This window comes from Cetorhinus maximus, chromosome 12 (genome assembly GCF_964194155.1).
Source record: "Cetorhinus maximus chromosome 12, sCetMax3.hap1.1, whole genome shotgun sequence".
In the NCBI taxonomy this organism is placed as follows: domain Eukaryota; kingdom Metazoa; phylum Chordata; class Chondrichthyes; order Lamniformes; family Cetorhinidae; genus Cetorhinus; species Cetorhinus maximus.
This window is the reverse complement of record NC_135890.1, coordinates 6,863,645-6,889,590: the sequence shown is the minus strand read 5'-3', so window position 1 is coordinate 6,889,590 and position 25,946 is coordinate 6,863,645. Positions and strand designations below refer to the sequence as shown.

Genomic DNA, 25,946 nt, shown 5'->3' with positions numbered 1-25,946 from the left:
TTCAAAATCATGAGGTGGCTGGATAGAGTAGATAGGGAGAAACTGTTCCTGCTCATAAAGGGATCGAGAATGAGAGGGCACAGATTTAAAGTGATTTGCAAGGGGCAAACGTGATGTGAGAAAAAGCTTTTTCACACAGCGACTGGTTCGAGTCTGGAATGCACTGCCTGGAAGCGTGGTGGAGGCGGGTTCAATCGAAGCATTCAAGAGGGCATTAGATGATTATTTGAATAGGAACAATGTGCAAAGGGCATGGGGAAAAGGCAGGAGAATGGCACTAAGTCATAATGCTCATTCGGAGAGCCGGTGCAGACACAACGGGCTGAATGGCCTCCTTCTGTGCCGTAACATTTTGTGATATATCCATGGACGGAAGTCCATCAGTCTTTTAAAGACAGATAAAGGATCAAAATTGAAACATTAATCTTTCTGCTTAATAGACCCTGCTGTGTATTTCCAGAAGCTGCAGTCTTTTTATTTTTGTTTAGTAAAAACAAGATCATTTATTAAATGTCCCAGAAACTATTCAGGATACAAACAAAACAAGAACTCTATCCTGTACATGCAGTTGCTCCTGACTACCATAACCAAACCATATTTATTCATAAAGCTTCCTGAAATATGTATTTACTTGTCTCTGCAAAGCACTGCTGCAAGAGATGGTTATTGCATTAAAAAAAATTAAATTAGAGCCCAATGGGAATTAAATGAAATTGGCCATTTTTTATCTCTAGAATAAGCTTCTCCTTGTAACTGAACCTGAAATATAACATCTGCATGACCTAACTGGTGGCTGGTCCCACAAGGTTCATCATGGCGGCTGATAGTGTTGACATCCATTTTATTATCGCTAGTCCATCTAGCCAAGCAGACCAAGAGGATCTGCTGTTCAACTGTGGGAGATATACAGCATCAAGATTTTAATGAAAAAGGATTTGTTAGCTTGTTAAAATAACTAAATTAAAGCTCCGTAAAAATCTGATTTATTGAAGAAACACCAGTCTCAACTGATTCTTTTTTCAAAAAAATCATAAAATAATGAGCATCAAAATTAAAGGCCAACTCATTACATGGTCTAAGTACGCAGTTACAGTCATTAAAAATACCGTTTTTGTTTGAAAGGGGTAGCAAGGAAGAAAACTATTCTAACATGCAACACAAATCGAATCAAGATTTTATTCATACCTACTGAATCTTTCCCCATGCTTTTCATTGGATTGTTAAAAGTTGTCATGTGAATGCTTTTTTAAAACCAGAATGCATATATATCCTGCTTCTTGCCATTTCTGGCACCATTTACCGCATCCACGATGCAAGTGATGACTACAACCTTTGCAAAAATTCAGCATCGTAAATCAATTAGATTCCCATTTCATCACACAGACTGGAAGCAGCTTATTGAAAGAATGGCTTGTCAATTGGCCTATTCAATTTACAAAAAAAAACCTCCTGTAAAACCCATCATGAGGGTTTCAAAAACTGGACCAGCAGCATGCTTTCTTCTGAATTTTAAGCATATTAAAGTCAATCCTGATGTTACACATTTCTTAGAATATTAGGATCCGGATACTGGCATAATGCAAGCATTATTTTGAAAGGAAACTACATAAAGTTCCATTTCAGCAATCAATATAAGCCAACCCGTGACTATTCAGTTTTAAAACAGAAATATGCTAAAACATCTCATGCCGCTTTACTTTACTGCAGCAATTTTCTTCTATAATACTAACCAGACTTAAATTTGACAGAAAAGATTGTGCAAAGATCAGTTCAGTAAATACAGACATATAGCCTGCATGCTTCCATTTGCTCACTTTATCCTTTCGCATTGTCTAAATTTCAAAGATTTGTATTGCTTTCACAGCAACCGTGAAACTGTTTTTAGAAACTTTGTCCAGGAAAGTACTTATACAACACATACAGCTCATAAATAATTGGATATAAAATAAAACATTAAAAAATGAAAACAACTACTTATTTTTGTGGAAGGCAGGTAAGAGAGACAAGAAAGAACATCTCCTGCTTTTATATTGTAATCTAAACATACAAAATTTCACAACGTAAACAGTGTTTTTACAATATTCAATTTTGCTAGAATCAATCAAAACATTTGGGTGGTAATTCATTCATGGAACCAGGTTTGAAGTTGATGAGATTTAATTTAGAGTTCAAATAGTCAGATGACTTAATTGCAAGGCCGAACTTCATGCTGAACGAAATAAGAACTCAAAGATGACAACGACACAAGGGAAAAAAAAACCCTTCTTGCCCTGTATCGCTATCCCCCACCTGCTTTTTTTTAATATAAAGTGACATCTACTGTATTTAGGACACTTTCAATCTTTTTAATTGGTCAGGGGAGAATTGTAAGACACAATTCCCTCCATCAAAATATTTTGTTGGAACTATATTTTTATTTTAAAGGCTGCACTGAACACAGTGGGGTTGAATTTTGCAGCATTTCACAGCAAGAATCTGAAACAAAAATACTACATAAATTAAATTCACAAACTTCTAAGTGTGCATCTTAAACAAAACAATTTTCTGTCCATTATCGATGGTTTAATTTTAAAAGCTGGCCAGCTTATATTTCGGAATGGAGTCAAATGGCTGTGTTAATAAGCTATTTTGTGTACCTATCAATGTGAGAGTTTTCAAATTCAGGTATACTTTGAATAAAGGTTAAAAGTACATTTTGTAAATAGCATAAAATCCTTTGCTTTTAAGTTAAAAACAACAAAGTGAAACTGGTTGTAATTTGGATGCAAAAGCTGAGCTAATCAGTTGATTTTGTTTTTATAATAGTAGCACCTATCTCTGTACCAGCCAGAAGAGTTTCCCCATTGGGGTGATCACTCTTAATGCAGAGCACCACCTGTCTCACAGTAGACCTATAAGCAGAAAATAGTGGAAGTACACAGCAGGCCTATCAGCAACTTTTCTTTTTAAAAAATACAAGTTAGTCGTTTGGAAATGTACCCATCAGAATCATAAAACAGCAATAAAGAGTGAAGGCACTTATTCTGCAATTTTTGTTGCAGATTTCTACCGGTGAGCTGGATGGATAGGTTTTGCCAACACAGACATAATAGGCCGAATGGTTTCCTTCTGTGCTGTAAATTTCTATAATTCTATAGTTTTGAAATGTAATATAAATCTAGTTTTCTACATGGAAGTAAAATCCCTGAAAACCATTTCTGAGAAAGCATAAAAATGCTATTTCAGTTGTTTTAGATTTTGTTATAATTGAAACTCATTGTAACTGCATATGCATGTCATGGGCTAATTCCTCTAAACACTATTTCAAAAAAAAAGCACAGCAAACAGGCCTCTGTTAGTTGATGTTCAAATATGACGATTTGAGTTTCCCTCCTGCTCACCATAATCCCCCAACATTCGAGAAAAGTACAAACCTGTGAATCAATCAATGCAAACCTAATACTTTGTGCCATTATCAAAAGGAAAGAAAGAGCAGAGAAACAGGGGAAATTTGCTCGAGTTTATTATGGACTTGTACATCCTGAGTAAATCTGCATTCAATGTTTCTGATTCAAAATTCATGTCAATCTACAAACCAAATTCTAGATAATGCAAAGATAATCTGACACTAAAGGATCATCTCCTGGACTAATTCTAGAATAACAGATATATGTTGTGCATTGATTATGTTACTCTTCTACTAAGATCGAGTCACTGCCCCTTTGTTACCGATTCAAATTCTTATAGAATACTTCATTATTTATCCACTTAAAATCTTTTCAGTTTTTAACATGTCTATAAGAGTCCCACATAACCATGTCTGTTTCAATTTTCAACCTCTTATACCTGTTTACCATTCTGGTGAATTTTTCTATGATCTTCCCATGGTTTTAAAACCCTCCTTGCTGCTCAGAGCAGCATTCAATACCTATACTGTGGCTTAATCAATGCCTTGCATAAATTCAACATTACTTCTTGGTTTTATTTTCAATGCCTCTATAAATAAAGCAGAATTTCATTTTCTTCTTTTATTCTTCATCATTTTGCCAAGCTCCCCAATTTAATACTTCAGTATCATTACTCATGTCCAAGGTCAAACAATTTATATAAATGGAAAGGTTCTGAATAGATCTCCGCAACATCCCAGTACCCACATTCCGTCAATCTGAAAATTAGTTTACCTTTACTTTTTTCTTTCTGCTCCCTGGTCATCATTTGTACTTCAGTTACATTCCCTTTAATATGTACTTAATTTCCAAGTCTCTTTAACGATCAGTGTTGTATCTAGCTAAATGATTTGATTTCCTCAAATTAGTCAAATGCAACTTGCCTTTCACAAATCAATGCTAAATATTTCTGATTGTCATGACTTTCTAACTATTCGCTAATTTCATCCTGTTCTATGTACTCTAGAAACTCATCTATAGTTAAGCCAAAAATAATTTTATATCTTATCCTCTTCCCTATTTTAAAAATAAACACATATGTATCTGTTATTGTCCAACTGTTTAGCACAACTCCTATGTTTTCATAATGGCCACTGCTTAATAGATTATTTTTCCATTAAGTTAGGCTAACATCCTGATCGAGGTAGTGAAAATTAGATTTGGAGGGACAATGCAACACAACTTGAAACAATAATAGTACAAAATGCAAAGTCATTTTTATTTCTTAAAATACATGATTTAATTAATACTTAGGATTACTTAATACAGTGAATCAAATACTGTCATATACTTTTACTTGCATGACTTTTGCCTGCAAACTATAGTCTGTGTTCCCCACTACTTTTATCAACTGGAGTCTTTTTGTTCTCATGAGACAATGCAAAGTTTTCACTAGAATAATCATCTTCTAAAGCACTCCTCCATACAATTCAGCTGTACATTATCCCCTCAAAAAATTAATTGAAGCCACATGACCCTTGTTCACCACATCAGAACCACACCCCCGCCCCACCTCTGCCATAACCATCCACCCAACCAACATCTTCAAAGTCTTTTTACCTTCTGTTATCTCACATTTTCCCCTGAAAGATTGGGCAAATAGCATGCTATATAATCTTTGACACAACTACTCTGTGGTTGATTGCACAGAAGTGAGAAAGGACATTCTCCAGAATGTCTGCTTCCCCTGATTAAACTACATTTGTGCACAGGGCTACAAGCATAAACCTACACTCCAAACTATGTCATACAATGCTCTAATAAACCAATGCATGGTGTCATCAAAATAATTGCACCCACCTTGAAATCCTAATTTTTCTCTCCCTAGGTTCTCTTCCCCCCTCATGCTAGAATAGTGTTCGTCAGTACCAAATACTCTCCAGTACCATGCCCAAATGATTCTATATAGTTGCTGCACATATGAAGTATGTCTAGTTGCCTCTTGAGCCTGTTTTGTCCTATTCACATAATGGATGTCACTGAAAACTGATACCTCATTTATTACACTTCATGTGAAATAGGTCTGCCTGAGTTCCCATATCCTAATTTTGTATATGATGTTCTTTAATTTTTAAGCCAGTGCCATTGTAACAAGTTATCAGGATCAACTTTACAGACGTTTCATAATTTTCAAAACTTCCATTATGTCTCTGGAAAGTTTCCTCTTTTCAACTGGGGCAGTCTCAACACTCGAGCATTCTTTACAGATCATTGCAGAAGTGGAGAGTTAAGTTCTCATCACCTGCTCTAATCATTTTCCTCTGACTAGAACGAAAGTTTGGAATTCAGACACAAGTTTTTTTTGTACAGCTTAAATGTAATGTGGCAGCAAAATGAACATAAGCATCCAAGCATCCCTACACCCCATGATAGATCAAGTGGGGTTGAAAATACTTCAAACAGAAAATAGAATGGAACCTGGAGTAGACTTCACAAACATAATCCTCAATTAAAATATAGGTAAATGTTACTATTTAACCAATGAAACAAGTGCACTAAAAGTGGGTAAGCAAAGGTGTACATAACCTGAAGTGCCAAGCCACTAGTTCGGTGGCGCTTGTTTATTAACCAAACAATAAAGAGCTTCCTACTTTCAAAGCCTTATGTTTTCCATTGCCTCTGCATAATAGTCTAAAATAGGCAACTTAACCATAATTAGAAAGAAGGTAACTTTTAAAAAATGCCAATTTTTCTTTGCCTTGTTTGATCAAGATGCACTGTGCACTCCTTTTGTATGGGAATGAGATTTAAAAAGCTCTCCTCAAGGAGTGCTGGTTCTCCATGGACTACAATTTGACAAACCTAGTTCCATATTGGTAGAAATGAAAAGAAATAAAAAGTATTTGCCTGCAGAGAGAAGGAAAATTGGAGGGGCATTTAGACTGCTTTTGCATAAATCATAATAGTGACTTGATGTGCAATTTTATGAAGGACTATGAATATAATTTATCTGCTCTTTTCAGTGAACCAGTCTGGATGATCCAATATTCCTTTGCAGCATTTCCCTAATAATTTATTTATTTTTTTAAAAAGTCACTCATCCCAAGAAGGGTCTCCCCATGCAACGGTGAAAATATGCTGAGTAGCATGCGCATTTTAATATAATGATAGCCAACAACAACAACTTGTATTTTTATAGCGCCTTCAATACGTTAAAATGTCCCAAAGCCCTTCACAGATGTGTAATCAGGAAAAAATTGATGTTCAGCTGAAGGAGATATTTGGAGGGGTGAGTAAAAGCTTGGTCAAAGAGTTGGGTTTTAAGGAGGATCTTAAAGGCAGAGAGGGAAGTGGAGAGGTCTAGGAAGGAAATTCCAGAGCGTAGGGCCCAGACAGCTGAAGGCACGGCAGCCAATGATGGGGTAAAGGGAGTGGGAGATGCACAGGAGGCCAGAGTGGGAGGAACGCAGAGTTCTTGGAGGGTTGTAAAACCCTTACCTCCCCCCTGTCTTGAAGATAAGATCAGCATTTGGTGCTCCTTTAGGGTGCTGATATCGTGGTCGCCGCTCTCGATTGGTGTTTGCTGGAGCTGGACGCTGTGCCAGGGACTGCAACATCTCTGCAACGATCATTTAAAATCATTAGTAGAGAAATTGCAACTTAATGTTTTACACTCATTTATAATGCTTTACTTTCAACTGTTGCTTTTAGCAGAAAACAAGAGACCAAGAAAGTTATGGTGACAAAAAAAATTACTCAGTACATAAATCAGTCAAATAAAAGTTTTTCTTCTTGTAACCCTTTTATAAACCATAGAGGCCCTTATGCAATATATTAATGACAATTTTCAGCATATGATCAAATAAATTACTTTTGGTGAATCAGAAGAAACTGCATTAAAACTTATGTGCAACGTTCATTTTGTTTTTACCCTCCTCTTCTGAAGGTACAGACACTTGTAAGCCTATGATTAAACAAGAACATAACATATAAAATAAGAGCAGCAGTAGGCCCTCGAGTCACTCAATAAGGTCATGGCTTATCTGACTCTGGCCTTAGCTCCAATTTCCTGCCTGTCCCCATACACCTCAACTCCTTTGTAGATCAAAAATCTAACAAGCACAAGCAGCTCTCATTTACCTTGCTCCAAGTGGCCATTTTCATTACGCAAGTTACTCAACAATCCATAAATAGCACGGAGACTTGCACTGTCATTCTACTAATTTGGGCGGTTCGTTTATGCATAAGTGTGGGCTAATCCACAGGGTATTGAGAATACAATGCCTTTTTTAAAAAAAACTGAGGTCTGGAAAAGACTTGGAATAGCCTGACAACACTCACCACCCAAGCTCAGTCAAGAGGAATGGAATGCTGGAAGCCAAGAGAAGGATGAGGTCTGGGAGCTGTGAAGCGGCATCCAAGTTGTGGCTTTTGCAAACTGGAAAAAGTTTCATTGCTCTAACATTCAGCAAGGGAAATAAGAGAACTGAATGCTACAAATGGCAATATTCTAATGTAGAAATGTCTCCTGCTACACAACCAACAGTTAAGATTCAGAATGCTGTAGATGAAGGGAACAAAGAAACTATGGGTGTGGTATGAAATAAGGACCTACAATGCAGTGAGGAAAGGACATCTGACTAAACTGGTTCTTCAAGGCCACATATTTCTTCAGTGCTGTTCTCTTCATTCTTTGCACCTCCCCACCCCTCTAGATAACACTGAACTCTATTTGTGTTTTGTAGAACAAATACGGAAGAATGACTATAACATTACCAACCAGGAATGCTGAACAGGAAGTAGTGAAGAGTGGTTTGAATCCCTGGAAATATGCACTTACCTAGTTAATTGTACTATATATATTTCGCTTTAGTGAAATTATCTTAAAGGTAAGGTGGGTAACATGCTATGTTCACAAGGTGTGACATGCCCATAAAATCCTTAAACTGGACCACGGAGGTATTGTCCTTTTCAGCTTAGTAATGTTTCTTACATTTCTTGCCAAAACTTAATTAAGATCTCAACATATTTAAATAAGATCTTGCGCCTTCACCAAGTCCAACATGGAAAAATTTTAATGACACAAGAGTTCGTCAAAGCATCAGAGCTGAAGTACTTCCGCCTCCAATTTGAACTTCTGTGCTCAATGGCACAAGTTTCAAATTATTGTAACGGGGTTCTGACTAGAGTGATTCCAGTTAATTCACTAGACAAGTGTGCCATTGCCCATGTATATAATGCTGACCCCACATTCACATTATTTCCTCCAATGCTTGACTTTTTAAATTTACTTTTTGGTTCTTATTTAAATATATCATCCAAATTTGCATGTTTTTCATTACTTTTTTCTCTTCTTCTGTTTTCTGTCTCACCTACTCACTCTCCTTGAAGTATGCTCATTTTGTTTCAGAGTGTCAGCCTTGACTAAACTCCTTGAGGTGAAAGTGGTATCAACTTCTGGCATCTTTCCCAAGTGGCTTTATTTTATGCAACTGATTGAATGATTTTACCCATATTTGAGTGTGGGATTATCAACTCTGTAAATTAACAGTTTTAGTCTGATGGAGTAGGTTGAGTAAACCCTTCTTCAGTCAGAATGGGTCTCACCCCATCCAACCTGTCATAACACTCCAAATAATATGAATAATGTGCAACCATGAGACAATAAGTCCTATGGTGGAGTGCAGTATAGGGAATACTCAATATATCAGGAGAAGCATGACATGACTGTACATGGAATATACTATGAGGGGTAGATGAAGTGAGAGATCTTGGCGTACAAGTACACAGGGCCCTGAAGGCAGCAGTTCAAGTAGACAAGGTTGTAAAGAAGGCATATGGAATGCTCTCCTTCATTGGCAGAGGTATAGAATATAAAAGTAAGGAATGTTGGAATTGTATAAAACACTGGTGAGGCCACAACTGGAGTAGTGTGTGCAATTCTGGTCACCACATTACAGGAAGGATGTAATAGCTCTGGAGAGAGTGCAGAGGAGGTTTACAAGAATGTTGCCAGGGTTAAAAAAGAATAGCTACGAGGAGAGATTGGATAGGTTGGGGTTATTTTCCTTAGAACAAAGAAGGCTAAGAGGTGACTTGATTGAGGTGTACAAAAATATGAAGGGAATAGATAGAGTGGACAGGATAAAATTGTTTCCCTTGATGGAGAATTCTAGAACCAGGGGACATCGATTCAAGATAAGTGGCAGAAGGTGCAGGGGGGACATGAGGAAGCAGAGGGTAGTGGGTGTCTGGAATTCGCTGCCCAAGTTGGTGGCAGAGGCAGAAACTTTAAACTCTTTTAAAAAGTACCTGGATCTGCACCTAAAGTACTGTAAGCTGCAGGGCTGTGGGCTGGGTGCAGGAAGGTGGGATTAGAAAGGGTACCTGGGTGTCCTCGGGCTGGCATGGACATGATGGGTTGAATGGCCTCCTTCTGTGCTGTAACTTTTCTATGGTTCTATGTTACTGCACATCATACATTCAGCTCTCAAATTAAAAACAACTCACCACCATCAGGATGGAAAGGTAAATATAAGACCATAAGACGTAGGAACAGAAGTAGGCCATTTGGCCCATCGAGCCTGCTTTGTCATTCAATGAGATCATGGCAGATCTGATGATCTTCAACTCCACTTTCCTGACTTTTCCCCATAACCCTTGATTCCCTTACTGATTAAAAATCTGTCTATCTCAGCCTTGAACATGCTTAACGACCCAGCCTTTACGGCCCTCTGCGGTAAAGAATTCCATAGATTTACTAGCCTCTGAGAGAAGAAATTCCTCCTCATATCGGTCTTAAATGGGTGATCCCTTATTCTGAGATTATGCCCTCTGGTCCTAGGCTCTCCCACAAGGTGAAACAACCTCTCAACATCTACCCCGTCAAGCCCCCTAAGAATCTTACATGTTTCAATAAGGTCACCTCTCATTCTTCTGAACTCCAATGAGTACAGGCCCAACCTACTCAACCTATCCTCATAAGAAAATCACTCCATCCCCGGGGTCAACCTAGTGATACATCTCTGGACTGCCTCCAATGCCAGTATACCTTTACTGTTCACAGTATTTTCAGTGTGGTCTAACTAGGGCCTTGTATAGTTTTAGCAAGACTTCCTTATTTTTATACTCCCTTTGACATAAAGGCCAACATTCCATTTGCCTTCCCTATTACCTGCTGAACTTGTGTGCTAGCTTTTTGTGATTCATGCACGAGGACCCCCAAATCCTTCAGTGCTGCAGCTTTCTTCAGTCTTTCTCCATTTAAATAATATTCAGCTCCTCTATTCTTCCTGCCAAAGTGCATAACCTCTCATTTTCCCATATTATATTCCATCTGTCGAGTTTTTGCCCACTCACTTATCCTGTCTATATCCCTCTGTAGACTCCTTGTGTCATCCTCACTGCTTGCCTTGCCAACTATTTTTGTGTCATCCACAAACTCGGCGATAGTACATTTACTTCCCTCATCTAAGTAATTAATATATATTGTAAATAATTGTGGCCCCAGCATTGATCCCTGTGGCACTCCACTAGTTACAGGCTGCCATCCTGAAAATGCCCCCCTTATCCCAACTCTCTGTCTTCTATTAGTTAGCCAATCCTTTATCCATGTGAATGTACTATCCCCAAAATCAGGGCTCTTTTCTTATTAAGTAGCCTTATGTGCAGTACCTTATCGAAAGCCTTTTGGAAGTCCAAATATATTACATCTACCAGTACCCCTGTATCTATTCTGCTTGTTACATCCTAAAAGAATTCTAATAAATTTGTCAGGCATGATTTCTCCTTCATGAAGCTATGCTGACTCTGCTTGATTACATAATGCATTTCTAAATACTCTGCTATTTCATCCTTTATAATAGACTCTAACATTTTCCCAATGATTGATGTTAAGCTAACTGGCCTACAGTTACCTGTTTTTTGGCTCCCTCCCTTTTTTAATAAGGGTGTCACATTGGCAGATTTCCAATCCTCTGGGGCTTTTCCAGAATCTAAGGATTCTTGGAAGATTACCACCAATGCATCCACTATCTCTGTAGCTACTTTCTTTAATATCCTGGGATGCACTCCAACAAGTCCAGGAGACTAATCGGCCTTTAGCCCCATTAGTTTCCCTCAAACTTTTTCTCTAGTGATAGGGCAGAATTTAGCCCTTGATGGGCAGGCGGGCCCAACCGGCTCGGTAGCGGGCAGGCAGCCGAACTCCGCCGCCATTTTGAGCGGGCAGGCCAATTAAGGCCCGCCCAGTGGGCTGCCCGACGGGAAGCGCTATGCGCTTCCTGTGCGGGGGGTGGAGGGAGGGATTCCCCAACTGTCAAAGTGCACTCTTTCGTGCATGCGCGTGAAAGAGCGCACTGCTCCCTGAGACCAAGTGCTGTCTCAGGGAGAGCGCTGAAAGCTTAATAAATCTAAAAAAGAGCAAAATAAAAAAATTATTAACATGTCCCCCTCATGTGACAATGTCACACGAGATGGGACATGTCAATAAATATTACATAAAGCTTATTAAAGTTTTTAAAAACAGACATGAAACCTCATCCCGCTGGTGGATGAAGTTTCATGTTTTATCAGAAGCCCGCTGGGGCTCCTGGCCTGCCCACCAGCCTTAAGGTTGGACGGGCAGGTCCTTTAATTGGGATAATTATCCTGTCAATAGCCTCAATTGGCCATTGACAGTTCGGTGGGCGGACAACTGATCGCACTGTCCACCCGCCTTCCTGAATATTTAAATGGGGAGGGATGACGTCGGGGGTTCCTCCCAACGTCATCCCGCGTCAGCGAGGGGGCCCCGCCCCCAACTTGCCAACGGAAAAATTCTGGCCATAGTTGTTGTATTTATTTCCTCTCCCCTTTTTGCCCCTTGAGTATTTAGTACTTTTGGAATGCTATTAGTGTCTTCTACCATTTGCCCTCCTCCAACCTTCCCTCCCCTTTCCCCTCCCCAACACCCCCTCCCCACCCCACCTTCCCTTTCCCCTCCCCCAAACCCTCTCCCCTTTCCCTTCCCCTCCCACAACCTCCCCGAACCCTCTTATCTATAATGTAAATATAGGAATTTTTCTGTTGTCACTCGCCTTTAGGTTAGGGCATTGATACATATATATTGTTTTCCCTTTTCGCCATGAATCCATTAGAATCATCAATGGATGATGGTGTCATTACTCATTGGCTATAACCTCCTCAGAGTGGCAATCAGCATCAGATTGCCACTCCATGCCCAGTTACTTACATCAATTTTTTCCCAATGCTATCTTGCCCGATCTTTCGACTCAGGCCGTGAGAGATCCGGGTAGTGGGAGTCAGGTCTCGGGTCAGGCCTAGTTGTGGGGGGAGGTAGAGAGGAGAGTCCCCATGGGGGTGGGGGGGAATCCTACAAGGGGGGGGGGGGGTGGGGGGTAGTCTGGGATTGTGGTGAGTCCCCTAGGGGCGGAGTCCACTGTGCATGGTGTCCTGTGGGTGGCGGGCGGGAGTTTAAGTGGAAGATGGGATGAATCCCCTAGGGGGTATGTCCCATGGGGGTGGGTCGGTCTGGGTCTGTACAATAGTCATCCAGAAGTTAGAAGTGGTTTTAATCGTTCTATCTTTTTCTGGGTAACTATTTGTGCAACCCAATGGGAACCAGCCGAAGTTCGCAATTTAAATTGCATTTTTAGATGGTTCTGCTGCAGTGCAATTGTCCAGGTGAAGTTTGCACTTCTGGGCAGTTGCCGTGCAAACCTTACCAGAGAACTTCTGATGGGCACTCCCCAGTGCATCTCTGGGGTAACCCCAAATACGCCGCTGCTGGGGAGCTTGGAAGTTGTGGTCTATTGTCCATTACCCATGTGTAAGCCTCAACAGTGTGTGGAGTGGGAGAGGGAGGAGGAGGCAGCAATACAGCCAAAACTTACTCACTTCTTCTGGCTTATGAAATCAGATAAAAAAATTCAATGTAGCATTCCAATCATCTCACATTAGAATGGAAAGGAAGCAAGGAAGGACGCCAATCATCTCAGCCCCAGGACGCTATTGCAGGAGTTCCTTAGGGTAGTATCCTAGGCCCAAGCATCTTCAGCTTCTTCATCAACAACCTTCCACCCAAAACAAGCTCAGATGTGGGGATGCTCACTGATGATTAGTGTTCAGAATGATTTGCAACACCTCAGATACCAAAGCAGTCCATGCCCATATGCAGCAAGACTAGGACAATATTCAAGCATGGGTTGATAAGTGGCAAGTAACAATCTCTGATGATTGCAGAATGTTCAGCACCATTCGCAACTCTTCAGACACTGAAGCAGTCCATGTCCAAATACAACAAGGGCAAGGCCTGGACAATATCCAGGCTTGGGATGACAAGCGGCAAGTAACATTTGCGCCACACAAGTGTCAATGACCATCTCCAACAAGAGAGAATCTAACTATTTCTCCTTAACATTCAATGCCATCACTATGACTGAATCCCCCACTAACAACATCCTGGGGGTTACCATTGACCAGAAACTTAACTGGACCAGTGATAAAAAAAACCATGGCTACACGAGGTCAGAGACTTGGAACTCTATGGGCAGAATTTTGCCATTGGCATGAAGAATCAATGGGGGCGGGCAGTCGGGAAGCCAACTGCCGCCCACAATCGGCAGTGCTCCGCAATTTTACACGGGCGGGCCAATTAAGCACAGACGGCTGGGCGGGGGAGGAGAGGGGGGAAGGCGAGGAGGCCTAGCACGAACTTCGCAAAAGATCGCTGAATAATCTCCCTGAGGCACAGAGCTGCCTCAGGGAGATGAAGAATGTATTGAAAAAATTATTAAAGAGCAGAAAAAATTAATGAAACATGTCCATGTTCATGCGACTCCGTCACATGAGCAGGGACATGTTTTTAATTAAAAATTAAAGTTTTTATTTCATTTGTATTTGATTTTGGAAATCTCATCCCATCCGTGGTCTTAATGGCTTTAATAGGCCTTTTAATTGTTGGCGGGTGCGCTGCCAACTCTGGCGCGCGTCCGCCGACCGAACTATCGCACGACTGCGTGTTGACGTCAGCACGCTCGGCCGACGCCATCACGCGTCATTTCATGTCAGTCGGGTCAGGCACCTTCCCACCCGCTGAGCTAAAAATCCTGCCCTATGACAAGTAACTTACCTCCCGACTCCCCAAAGCCTGCCCACCCTCTAGACAAGGCAGAAGTCGGGAGTGGGATTAAATACTTTCCACTGGTATGGATGAGTACAGCTCCAATAACACTGAAAAAGTTTGACACCATTCAACCTGCTTAATCAGCACCCCACCCACCACGTTAAACATTCACTCCCTCCACCGCCAGCTCAGTGTAGGCCATCTGTAAGGTGCACTGCAGCGACTCACCAAGGCTCCTTTGACAGCACCTTCCAAACCTGTTACCCCTACCACCTGGAAGGGCAAGGGCAGCAGATGCATGGAGTCACCACCATTTGCAGGTTCCAAGTCACACACCATCCTGACTTGGAACTATATTACAGCTCCTTCACTGTCACTGTGTCAAAATCCTAGAACTCCCCCCCAAACCACCCGGCTGCAGCAGTTTAAGAAGGTGGCTAACCACCACCTTCTTAAGGGCAATCAGGGATGGGCAATAAACGTAAGCCTTTGCAGCAATAGTCACATCCCAGGAATGATAAAAGTAATAATCTGAGCTCATTTGTTCGGATAAATACAGTTCCTTGTATACTGTAGATGAATTTCTATACAATAATGCAACTGCTAACATTTCCCCAAATTTTTCAAAAATATTGCTGCTTCAAATATTAAATCTATTTTCATATTATAAAAATAATTACATTTATATTAAATGCTATGTTCCTGCAGTCTAATGACAAACAGAAGCTATTAAGAATACAAATGGATCATATTCATCACATGGCAAACACAGCACAATCAAAAAAAGAGGAACTCAAATTACATTCAAAATTTTAACAAAAGGTATTTACAGAACCTGAAACATACTGGTTCCTTAAACAACCAACTAAATTTTGCTCCAATTTTATGAAGATTTAAGTGCATTAGCCTAACTGCTCTAATATACTTTGAGGATAAAAGACTAAGGAAAGCAGACTTTGTGCAAAGGTCTCTCCATTTTAATGGGAACTTTACAGACTTTTATTTCATTTACAATGTGGGGTAAGGTCTACCCTTTTTGCTAGGTCTCTCCAGTGGCATCAGCTGCAGGAAATGTCTCTGTGCACCCCACATCCATTTCAAACAGTGGGGAGTGACTTCAAACGTGTTCCCAGAGCTGCCTGACTGCAGGAAACCACGGCACAGTTTGAGAAATCTGCATTCCAAGCCAGTGCTATTATACAAGGCACAAGCCAAAATCTTTGAACTTGGGAAGCAATATTTTGAATTACAATCTTCCCCCAGATTCTTAACAGCATCTCCTGCCTACGCTGACAGTCTCCAGCTGCAGTTCCGACACAACTGAGGTTCACATTTGGGACCTGTAAAGTTGTTAATTGCAAGTCATCACTGTCTTCCAGTGAAGCATAGCAGTCTCTCAACTATGCCAAGTTTTTCCTTTGGAAGTTCACTGTGCCTCAGAACAAGAGTTGGAATTCAAAGTTGCATGGCTAGCCATGTATTACAAGGCTAGAATACAGTAACCCCCAGCATTTTCCTAATTCTTAGACAATCACCATCCTAACAGTCTGAGAGCAGTTTAATGCAAAGCAATGTTGGGCAGCACGTAAACTTGCTGGACAATCTGATTGCCAGTTTCCCACTGGTTAGGTTAAACCGGCCCTGATTATATTAGCTCAAACTCATGAAGCTAAGAAAGGGTCCAATAGGTACTAGAATTCTTCACCATAGATTGGAAATAGATTATTACAGGTCCAAATCTCAGGTCAGCAGACAGTGCAAAGTATGCCTAATGGATGCACCAATAAATACATAGGGATGTAAACAAAAAAAGGTCCTTTTAATACCAGAAAAATTGCTCAGGTTGCTATTCTAGATTAATTATAACACTCCACAATTATTGCAAGTTTTCTTTTCCCGTTTCTTACCTTGGTAGTCTTCCTGTTCCTGCCGTTCATTAATGTCAAGTGTCAGCTTCTTCATACGCATTCTTTCTTCCTGTTCCGCCTGCTGCTGGTTCCAGTGATTTGCAGCAAGCTGTGAATTCATTGGCACATTCAGTATTTTAAACTGGATAAAAAGAACAGAAATCATGAGAAATGGATTTTGCACCAACGGTTAATGAGATAGTAAAGCTTCAGCATTTTGTTTTGCAAAAATATAGCCTGCACTCCTGAGCTATGAAGTGAAATAACTAGTACAGTGTCTTGATAAACAGTCTTTTCATCCCCAAGACCTTTGCTACAAAACGAACTCAATCTAGGTTGAAAACCAACATAAACCAATTTTAATTAATCTTCCTTCTCAGCCAAGGTTTTAACATTAAATTCATCTGGCGAAGTCTCAGCACAGTTTCTGTCAGGCTTTAGCTTGGATTTGACAAATTCAAAGAAGCCAAAGAGCTAGCTGGTAAGAATTAGAGAAAACTTTACACTAGTGTCTCATAGAGCTTTACTAATTTTGCATACTGCAGCTCAATTACTGAAGTCGGAGTGATTTTGTTTTTGGGTTGAAGATGGCATTGAACAGTTTCTGTAAATTATCTGTTGTGTAAATTATTTCCACGCCTGTGGATAATTTGCTGGAGGTGAAGTGCAGTATTGCAGCAAGGAAGCTGGAGAAGAGAGACGGTGCAATGACACAGAATTGTTTGACCCCAGTCTTCATTGTGATAGGGTTTGTGGTAGTTGAGATGGTGAGGATCACGGATTGCATGCCATCGTGGAGTAGGCAGAGGATAGTGACAATTTCTGACGGCAACCAAATTTGAGGATATTCCAAAAGCCTTCACGGTCAACAGAGTCAAAGGCTGTCATGAGGTTGAAAAAGGCCATGTAGCGCTGTTGGTATTGCTCCTTGGATTTGCTGTGCAGTGAATATCATGTCTGTGGTGCCTCCGAATGGCCGAAAACTGCACCGCCACTCGGGAAGGAGCTCTTCTGCCTTGGGAGGAAGTGATTGAGGAGGATCCTTGCAAAGAACTTCCCTACGGCAGACAGCATCTTTCCCAAGCCAACATGCCCAGCATTGAGGCACTAATCACTCAAAATCACTCATGTTCTGCTGGGCAGGGCATGTCGTTCGTACGCCTGACACTGACTCCCTAAGCAATTGCTCTATTTGGAACTCAGCCGTAGCAGGAGACTCCCAAGGGGTCAACTGAAATGCTATAGGGATGTCCTCACAGCATCCCTGAAGAGGTCAAACATCCCACCGACTCATGGGAGTCCCTGGCTTGTAACCGACCAAAATAGAAAAAGTTTATTAAGGAAGGCACATTGAGAGACTTCGTTGGGAGCAAACGGAGGCGAAGCCAAGGCGTGGGAGAGAGCACACAACCCTCCCAACAACTCAGTTGCCCGACCTGCCAAACAGCACCTGCCCAGCATGTGGCAGGGTCTGCAGATCATGCATTGGACTTATCAGCCATCTCAGAACCCATGTAACCAGAGTGGACGCAAGTCATCCTTGATACCGAGGGGCTGCCTGAAGAGAAGAACTGATGTTGGCAGTTATTGAAAGCTATGGGAAACTACAGTTGAAAAATTGTCACAAACAAAGCACATTGTTTAATGAATTTGATTATGTTGTTTGGTAATTCATTTAAATCACTTTGTGACATATGCTTTTCCACTTTAATTAAAACTTCAATAGTTATTCTACATTCCCAATTCAATCATTGAAAATGATTTCCAGGAAGCAGATGCATTGGCTCTTTTAGGAGAATCTAACAAAACAGAGGATACATCTGAAATTGTCTCAATTTTTCTTGATCAACTGCTATGGTTTGGTTACTGGGAAAGGAGTGAAAAATTATTGTAAAGGTAGGTGCATGCAAATGCTTGTTCAGATTCAATACAGCTGTTTTAACAAGTATTTATGACGTACATCCTGTGTGCACACAAACAGCTCGGATGAGAAATGTCCATTCACATGATTCCCTTAAAAACATCCGCCTATTAGAATGCATTTTCTGTTTATTGCGAGCCCTTCTACAATTTTCTTTCATAACGGATAAAGGACAGATTTCAGGCAAATGACAGTTTAAAGCTTGGCCAAATGGATTTTCCAATACCATCACCTAACCATTCATTTCAAAGTCTTAGTGAAAAGAATGCAGTTAACTAATCTGCCATTGCAGTTATAAACATTGATACAAAATTGTATATAACTCATTGAGCTAAAGTACCATGGGGGGAGCTATTGGGATATACAGGCCAGCTTCGATTCCTATCATTTTAATAGATCCCATTCACTGTTCCGTGGATGGCAGGTCACCCTGCCTGTCTGTAAAGTGGAAGAAAGAGAGAAAATCTGCCAAATACTGACACCAGGAATGAAAGCAGAGAGACACACAGCATGGCACACTCGTGGAGAGAGCTGTTTAAACAAAATACATTACAATTGTACACATTTACAAACATCTTGCAGCGTCCTTGCAAGAAGCTATTATGTATACAATGAGCAGCTATTAAGAGAACCAAAATTTCAGGACTGAGAGAAACCAAAAGCAACCTGCCCCTTTTCTCCTACCCTGCTGACCAGAATCAGTTTTAATTACACTCCTCAGATAACTCCTTGTAGTGTGTGACAAGTCAGGTTAAGAATTAACAGGTTTGGCATTAATGTTTGATATGTCGGATTTGCAAAGAACAGATTTGTTTTATGACTAGCTTCCTTCATTTCATAGTTTTAATTATTTACTCCCAGAGAGTTGGAGTGGTGCATCGAGCAGCTTCTAGCACTTTCTTTCTTCTGTGCCCCAAGCACAGTTTTTTCTCCTCCTTTTCTGATACTGAGATACAATTTCATGGTTTTGGGTGCCCTCTGATAATTTGTAATTACTGAAGCTCGACAGTGAATTTTGTAGTCTGTTTAAGCAAAGGGGTATCATCCAAGCCTCACTTTGGCTTACACACACACACACACACACCATAGCCAAGTAGTGCCACAGCCAACTGTTCTTTACCCACTGTTGTCCTGGAGATGAGATGAACTAGGTGAACACAGAACTTCCTGATCTATATCATTCAGATCTTGTAACTATAAATACAAACTGACACCATAGTCAGAAGACTGTGGGCTTAAGTAAAATATGTATTAGTGATAGGAGCACAACTGCTGTTGTAACGTCATGATAGCAGCACTATCTCAGAGTTTGTTGCTATAAACTTATACACTGCAATGACACATCCGAAAGATGAAAAAGATTATTACAAAAGTGCAAGATGACACTGACCAAGGTGAAGAGAGAGGGAAAACTGAATAACTCAAAAGGGAGTGCTGTATACACTTATCAGCAGCTGCCCTGACTGGCATCAACAGAGTTTGTCTGTCCCTTTATAGTACCAAGACACTGGGTCAAAGTTTTGAAAAATGATTCAGTCAATCACAAAGAACAGAGGGTTGATGAAATCTAGTGGCCTATAATTTCCTCTGTTGGTTTCTGTACCATTTTTCATCAGAAAATTGTATGGTATTTAAAAGAAGTTCCTGCCTAGTTACTTAGTTGTATGATTTCTGCTTTTAGCAGCACTCCCAGCTACTTAATGCAAACCCTCATACCTGCAACACATGATTTGGTACAGACAAGTGGCTACACTTGAGGCGAGACACTTTAACTGTCCAGAAATATTGGAATCATTTTCTATTCATTAGTCCTTTAACCTGATCTTTTGGTACACTGTTTGGTATTTGATAACAAACATTACTGACATTTCCTTAATACCACAATGACTTCGCAAGAACTTGTTTACCGCTTGCAAAACTTATTGCCCTGAAGGAACAATGTGCACTTATATATTTCCTTTAATGTATCAAAATATCTCAAAGATGCTTCACAGTTTGTCAGCAGATTCGAACAGAAGCTAGAGGGAGTTCAAGAAGTCACTGAAATTGCAATTGAATCATTGAGTTTTAACAAGGTTTTTGAAGGTGAGGAAATATGCAGCAAGGTGATGCAGTATAGGGAAGGTGTGCCAATCAAGAGTCAAGGTGTCAACAGTTAAGCGCTCTTTTAGTATTACCTTTTCTGTTAATTTTTAAATTTGTTTTTGGGATGTGGGTGTCTCTGGCAAGGCCAGCATTTATTGCCGATCCCTAACTGTCCTTGAGAAGGTGATGGCGAATTGCCTTCTTGAATCACTTAAGTCCATGTGGTGTAGGTACACCCACAGGATTGTTAGAAAGGGAGTTCCAGGATTTTGACCCAGCGCCGGTGAAGGAATGGCGATGTAGTTTCCAGTCAGGATGGTGTGTGGTTTAGAGAGGAATTTGAAAGTGATGGTGTTCCCATGCATCTCTGCCCTTGTACTTCATAGATTATTGGATTAAATAGGAATTTCCATTTAACACAGAGATGTTGGCACGCAAAGCATGCAAACCAACCGCTATTCCAGTATGCCAGGTGTTATTTTATACTGAAATTTCCACAGTAAAGCTAGAGAGACAGCCCTAAACCATATTTTCCTGCAGTGTACTAGAAAGAGAAGTACCCTCTCAGAGCTTTCTCCTTGGTTGACAAAACAGCCTTGTTTTTGTCTAGTTAAAACATAATTTAATACACAGTCTATGTTGTTCAATGCTTTGGAATCTGTCAAACCAGAAGAATCTATATTTTAACAGGAATTTACTCATTACTGCCAGCAAGAACCCACCCTTTCAGAAAACAGTGAAAACTCCTTCAGAACAAAGGACAGCTTCATTACTCCAATACCACAAACCCAAAGCATGTATTTTTGTTACAATTCAACCTACAACAGGCTTCAAAACACCATTTTGGTTTCAGATGAACAGTCTGCTCACTGTTTTTAAAATGTTTAAATAAAAGAGCAAAAGTCCTTAAGTTTCACTCATGAATTTACAGATTTTTCTTGACCAATGCTACTCTTAGTTCCTAACAGCAACATGCACAAATCTTGCAGCCCACAGAGCGATTCTCCAATATAGCAAATTATGCTGACGCTGATCATGAAGAGAAACTGAAAAGTAGTCCTCATAAATCAGGTCTACTATAATAATCAGACTTTTCTTTCGTCATATGTAATTGTGGGTTAATTTTTAACCTGCCGTAAACACTGCATCTCCCACTTATTTCACTCGTTATGTAACTAACCAGCTTCTAAAGTAACCTGTCACAATCTGTATTATCAAACAGCTGTTTCAGATCAGGGAATTGGAATTACACACCAATTTTGTTCCAAAACGACAAGCTCTTTCAAAATTAGATTTTGTGTAACCTACATTTTGAAATTGAGAACCAAGAATCTTAGTAGATTAGTAAAATATTCAACCATTGCAGGGTGTCAATCACAAAGGTAATAGAGAGTCAGAATGAATGGACAAACTTACATTTTTATTGTCAAAACAGTAGATTATGGGTTAGAGGAAGTCACAATCAAACAAGATGATTCTGACAGCGTAAACCATTCGACCCATCTCAGCCCATGCCTCCAGAAGGATCCTAAAAGCCCCTTCAGGGCAGTATCTGGTTCACTCTTAAATGATTCCAGGGTTTTTACTTCCATTAACCTTTCTGGGAGTCCCTTTCCATGTGCTCTGGTCAGAACACATCTCTAGTATTGTGCCAATTCTGGTCACAAAGGCGGAAGAGGGAAGACTGGTGATAGTGCAGAGAATAGTAATTATGTTGATCTCCAATTTTATGGGTCTCAGTTATCACAGAATCACCGAATCTCACAGTACAGAAGAGACCCTTCGGCCCATCGAGTCTGCACTGACACGTGAGAAACACCTGACCTACCTACCTAATCCCATTTACCAGCACTTGGCCCATAGCCTTGAATGTTATGACGTGCCAAGTGCTCATCCAGGTACTTTTTAAAGGATGTGAGGCAACCTCCCAGGCAGTGCATTCCAGACTGTCACCACCCTCTGGGTAAAAAAGTTTTTCCTCACATCCCCCCTAAACCTCTTACCCCTCACCTTGAACTTATGAACTTGAACTGACCCTTCAACTAAGGGGAACAGCTGCTCCCTATCCACCCTGTCCGTGCCCCTCATAATCTTGTACACCTTGATCAGGTCACCCCTCAGTCTTCTCTGCTCCAATGAAAACAACCCAAGTCTATCCAACCTCTCTTCATAACTTAAATGTTTCATCCCAGGCAACATCCTGGTGAATCTCCTCTGCACCCCCTCCAGTGCAATCACATCCTTCCTATAATGTGGCGACCAGAACTGCACAGTTATGCGGAAAGAATGGAGAAACTTTGGGTCTTTGTCATTTCTCTTTTAGAAAGGAAACATACATTTGCATAGCACTGTTAAAAGGTAAAAATAAAAATCCTAAAGCATTTCAGAGAACTGTAAAAAGAGGCATCTGAGAGATGATTTTATGGAGATGTAAAACACTAAACGGTATAGAAGAGGAAAATCTGAAAAGTTACTTTAAACTGTGACAGTGGAACAGCAGGCCACAGGATTAAACAGGGCTGATATCAGAAGTCCTTCAACACATGGAATGGGCTCCCAGAAAGATTAGTGGAAGTAAAAACCCTGGAATCATTTAAGAGTGAACCAGATACTGCCATGAAGGGGCTTTTAGGATCCTTCCAGAGGCATGAGCCGAGGTGGATCGAATGGTTTACATCATCAGAATCATCTTGTGATTTCAGAAATGCTTTTGAATTTATTAATGGTAGGGTTTATTTCAATATAATTAGATCATCATCCGTATATGTCATTCAGGTAATTCAGTCTTCAGCTGCAACTGGGCAAGATTATATTGTATAACGAATACCTCACACTAAATCTTTAAATTTGTTTTTCTAGATGAATTTAAGATGTAGAAAATAAAAGCAACCGGTGAGAAGGACAGAGCAGCGAAATCAAAGACAAATCAGCAACTAACACTATGATCTTAAACTAAAATTAGCATTATCACATAATACAAGCACTGCTCAGAGGAACTAAACTCAGTGGCTGCTGTCCAGAAACTTAAAGTCAGGTGTCCTCAGACAAAAATGCTATCATGTTTTCTACAATTCACAACCATGGGGAAATCAATATTTAATCCTTAGCTGGTGAGAGCTGACTTGCTGGGTGACCCGGACACATTTTCTTGTGCAGTGTGGATTCTTGTTTCTTTTGGAGTTTGGCGTTTTTGCATCTGTCCTGATGGGTGCAGGATGGAGGGCTTCAACAGCATGTCCCTTTATTCAGTGATTCAGTACCATTATTTTATAGTAAATTGAGACTTTATAAAAAAAGTATGCACTTCTGCAGCACATTTCCCGACCTCAGGTTCTGAAGCGCTTTGCAGCTAATGAGGTGCATTTGGGGGTGTGGTTGCTGCTGCAGAGATGGAGGCTGGGCAGTCAGCTTGAATGCAGCAGGGTCCCATAAACAGCAATGAAATAATATGAACATACAAATTAGTAGCAGGAGTAGGCCACTCAGCTCCTCGAGCCTGCTCCGTCATTTAATAAGATCATGGCTGATCTGACTGTAACCTCAACTCCACATTCCCACCTACCCCCTAAAACCTTTCACCCCCTTATCAAGAATCTATCTACCTCTGCCTTAAAAATATTCAAAGGCTCTGCTTCCACCACCTTTTGAGGAAGTGAGTTCTGAGAAAAAATTTCTCCTAATCTCTGTCTTAAATCAGCAACCCCTTATTTTAAAACAGTGACCTCTAGTTCTAGATTCTCCCACAAAAGGAAACATCCTCTTCACATCCACCTTGTCAAGGCCCCCCAGGATCTTATATGTTTCAATCAAGTCACCTCTTACTCTTCCAAACTCCAGTGGATACAAGCCTAGCCTGTCTAATCTTTACTCATAAGGCAACTTGCCCATTCCAGGTATTAGTCTGGTAAAAACAGAAAATGCTGGAAGAACTCAGCAGGTCTAACAGCATCTGTAGAGAGCAAAGCATAGCTAATGTTTCGAGTCCGTATGACTCTTCTTCAGACTCTTCTTCATTAGTCTGGTAAACATTCTCTGAACTGCTTCCAATGCATTCACATCCTTCCTTAAATAAGGAGACTAATACTGTACACAGTACTCCAGATGTGGTCTCACCAATGCCTGTAGAACTGAAGCATAATCTTTCGTATTCAATTCCCCTCGCAATAAATGATAATATTCTATTAGCCTTCCTAATTACTTGTACCTGCATGCTAACCTTTTGTGATTCCTGCACTAGGACACCTAGTTTGTTCTGCAATCTCTCACCATTTAGATAATAAGCTTTTTTATTTTTCCTGCCAAAATGGACAATTTTACTTTTCCCCACATTAAATTCCATTTGCCAGATGTTTGCCCACTCACTTAACCTATCTATATCCATTTGTAGCCTACTTATAACCTCTTCACAACTTACTTTCCTACCTATCTTTGCATCATCAGCAAATTTAGCAACCAGTCCCCTCATCCAAGTCATTTATATAAATTGTAAAAAGTTGAGGCTTGTGGCACATCACTCGTTCCATCTTGCCAACCAGAAAAACACCCATTTATGCCTACTCTCTGCTTCTTGCTAGCTAGCCAATCTTCTATCCATGCTAATATGTTATCCCCTACACCGTGAGCTTTTATTTTTTGCAATAATGGCCAGATAATCCATTTTCATTGATGTTTGTTGAGCGATGAATGTAGACCTGCTTTTTCCAGGTTCGATAGTCCTTGTCACCAAAACCCAAACTTGCATCTAAGATAGAACTCAATGCAGAGCTAAACCTTTGCCAGAAAAGGAGTAGAAATACTAAACTGACAGATCCTGGCATCATACTGTAACCGTGAAGACATAGTGTGGCCTTGAAAAGCCTCACCAGTCACTGGGTTTCCATCAGAATGGGCTTAATGGCTGGTGTGAATCTGTGTCTTCCTTCGATGACTATTATACGTTACTATTTGGAATCGTTACTTTTTGCTCCAGTTTAAATCATTGCTGTACAACATATGTGAAACTAATGCCTCAGCAACCATTCCCTTTCCCACTGCTCCCATTGGCTGATAGTACAAGGGCTAGAGGACATAGGTTTAAGGTTTTGGGCAAAAGATGCCAGGGGGAATTTGAGGAAGGCATTTTTAACCCAGCAAGTGGTAATGATCTGAAACTCACTGCCTACAAGGATGGTGGGCAATCTTTTAGAACAATTTTGCTGAAGTCTCAAGCTTGTGTTTTCATACATGATAAACAATTTATATAGGGGCATGTAATAAAAAGGATTTTATGTTTCACATGAAAACACCAAACTGGATATTTAATTTCAAATGGAGTTTAAGTACAGCACCATAATTCTGGACTATAAAGTGTTTCTGGATTTACACAACAGTCACATGAATCGCTCTGATGTGCAGGGAGTATGATTCTACCAATAGCAACAAGATGAATGACAAGTTAATCTCTTTTTTGATAGTCTAGTTGAGAGAGGAATGTTGTGAAAATAGTATCTTGAGATCTGAAGCATGCAGTTAAAAAGACAAGGACCAGGATTTATAGGACCCTT

At 40.4% G+C, this 25,946-nt stretch overlaps 1 protein-coding gene across 1 annotated transcript in view; it reads right to left on the bottom strand.

The window, feature by feature from the left end:
• Positions 1-25,946, bottom strand: part of upf2 (UPF2 regulator of nonsense mediated mRNA decay) — a 137,977-nt gene that overhangs the window by 6,262 nt on the left and 105,769 nt on the right. The window contains exons 22-23 of the mRNA XM_078552963.1: positions 16,398-16,539; positions 6,864-6,984 (exon numbers count right to left, since the gene is read on the bottom strand). Coding sequence (XP_078409089.1) covers positions 6,864-6,984; positions 16,398-16,539 — 263 coding nt within the window. The remainder of the gene's footprint in view (positions 1-6,863; positions 6,985-16,397; positions 16,540-25,946) is intronic.